We start from the raw sequence: 2,236 nt of genomic DNA, 5'->3' as shown, positions 1-2,236 counted from the left end.
TGGTGTGGGGTATGGTCAAGAAGAGGGGCAAACAGCATAGCATTACATTACTTCTTCCACAGAGTTTGTTGTTTTTAGGAAATTGTCTTTACCGTAAATAGAGTAGTAGACTAGAAACCCAGTCCCGTATGAACTGAGAGCAAAGCCATCCAAGCAGCTGGCAGCTGGAGGTTGGTAGCTGTAACAGGTTTGCTGGGGAGAGGTTCAAACCACCCTTACTGTTACTGCGAATCCTTCAGTCTGACCTGAAGCATGAAGGCATGGGTGGGAAGCAGGGTGCAGGCAGGCCTCACAGACCCTGGGTGCATGAAGATGAATGCAGAAAGCGCCCAGAGCAGCCTTCACGGATTTCCCCCAGTGACTATTCGGGAAATCAGAGTTTGTGACTTAACCCACATTGGCATCCTTTCAGAGAGCCTGTTATAGACCATTTTCTCCTTTCAAAAGGCTTTCTGCAAGCTAAAAAACAAAAGACACGCTGGGACTCCCCTGATGGTCCAGTGGCTAAGACTCTGTGCTCCCCGTGCAGGGGATCCAGGTTCAATCCCTGGTCAGGGAACCAGACCCCACATGCCGCAATGAAGAGTTGGCATGCTGCAACAAGGATCCTGCCTGCCGCAACTAAGACGTGGCGCGGCCAGAAAAACGCCCCCCAAACCCCCAGAACAACAACAACAACAAAAAGACACAAACGACCATGACTGTTAACACATTTTCAAGTCTTTTAAGTATTTTTTCCCCTTCTTTTTGAACACTTTGGCTGGATGCAGGGTCAAAAGTGATCAGACCGATACCCCTTCCTATGGTCCTGCATCCTATCCAACGCTCATGCCGTTGCAGCTGCAGAGAATCTCCTTGAAGGTGTTGCGCAGCTCCAGGCTGCGGAAGGCGTAGATCAGGGGGTCGATGACGGAGTTGCACATTATGAGGACCAGGTAGGTGTTGAAGTGGGCGGTGTAGCAGACGCAGTAGGGGTTGGTGGGGCAGGTTATGATGAAGATGAGATGGAGAAAGAAGGGGGCCCAGCAGAAGATGAACACCCCCAGCAGGATGGTGATGGTGACGGCCCCCCTCATGCACGAGTGCTGCTGCGGCGCCACCCCAGCGGCGGGTGGCAGTGCCGCGATGCGCTTGACGTGCAGCCGGGCAAAGAGGAACATGTGCACGTAGAGGGTGCCCATGAGGAGCAGCATGGCGAGGAACATGGTGACGAGGCACACGATGACCATCTTGCTCTCAGAGTAGACGATGAACACCACGCCGCAGACGCCACAGCATAGCCAGATGGCCGCGATCAGGCCTAGAGCCTTCCTCACGGTCATGATGCTGTGGTAGCGGAGCGCGTAGAAGATGCTGGTGTACCTGTCGACGGCGATGGCCAGGAGGTTGCAGATGGAGGCCACCAGGGAGATGCAGATCATGGAGTCGAAGACGTTGTCCATGTGCTGCAGGAACTGGTCCTCGAAGGTCAGGTAGTCGCTGTTGACGATGGCGATCATGATGGTCTCCAGGGCGTTGGACACGCTCACCAGCATGTCGGCCATGGCCAGGCTGCAGAGGAAGAAGTACATGGGAGAGTGCAGGTTGCTGTTCCTGACCACGGCCAGGACGACCAGGATGTTCTCCATCAAGCTGATGATGCCCAGAGCCAGAAAGACCTCAGGCTTGATGAAAACCTGCTCGCAGAAGCTCTTGCCGCTCTGGTTGCTGAAGGAAAGGTGCTCTGAGCCATTAGGCAGCGTTGGTTGAGCAGAGAGCAGGCAGCTCGAAGCATTCATTGCCAACAGACGGCTGATCGGAGCCGGGGCTCCGGCAGGGTCCGGAGGCTGCGGCTTCTGCTGCTGAGTACAGGAAAGGAAAGAAATCTCCCTCTAGATCCTTGTTTCGGATGCTTGTCCAGTCTAGACTTAGATTTTGTTCTTCTGCAGAATAAAAGGATGAAGGGAGGGAGAGAGAGAGAGAAAGTCAGCTTGGAGACGTACAGAGAACTTTCCTCTGCTTCTCCAGGACAAACAGTTTTATAGATACTCTGTCGTATCTCCCTCCCTTCTTACCTTCCTTCCTTCTTTCTCCCTCTTAGCCCCTCTCACATCCCCACGTGGGAATAAAAACCAGCCACTGGCTGCTAGTTATGGCGGTTTTCATAGCAAGACAGAGGCTGTGGTACCTGTTGTTAGCAGTGAAGGGTGAACACTCAGGTTTTATACGTTGGCTGGAGGCAAACAATTCCTACTTA

The 2,236-nt window shown here is 53.3% G+C and overlaps 1 protein-coding gene across 1 annotated transcript; it reads right to left on the bottom strand.

Annotated features, from left to right (window-relative positions):
• Positions 1–815: 815 nt before the first annotated feature.
• MC3R (melanocortin 3 receptor) lies at positions 816–1,887 on the bottom strand. The gene has a single exon (XM_004326869.4). It carries the CDS (start codon positions 1,776–1,778, stop codon positions 816–818), a length of 963 nt encoding a protein of 320 aa, XP_004326917.3. The 5' UTR covers positions 1,779–1,887.
• Between the last annotated feature and the right edge of the window lie 349 nt (positions 1,888–2,236).

Source organism: Tursiops truncatus, chromosome 15 (assembly GCF_011762595.2).
Source record: "Tursiops truncatus isolate mTurTru1 chromosome 15, mTurTru1.mat.Y, whole genome shotgun sequence".
NCBI classification, from domain to species: Eukaryota; Metazoa; Chordata; class Mammalia; order Artiodactyla; family Delphinidae; genus Tursiops; species Tursiops truncatus.
This window is presented reverse-complemented; position numbering and strand designations above follow the sequence as displayed.

Bases quoted from the DNA above. Each gene is read 5' to 3' on its own strand.
- MC3R (XM_004326869.4), bottom strand. From the start codon at position 1,778: ATGAATGCTTCGAGCTGCCTGCTCTCTGCTCAACCAACGCTGCCTAAT.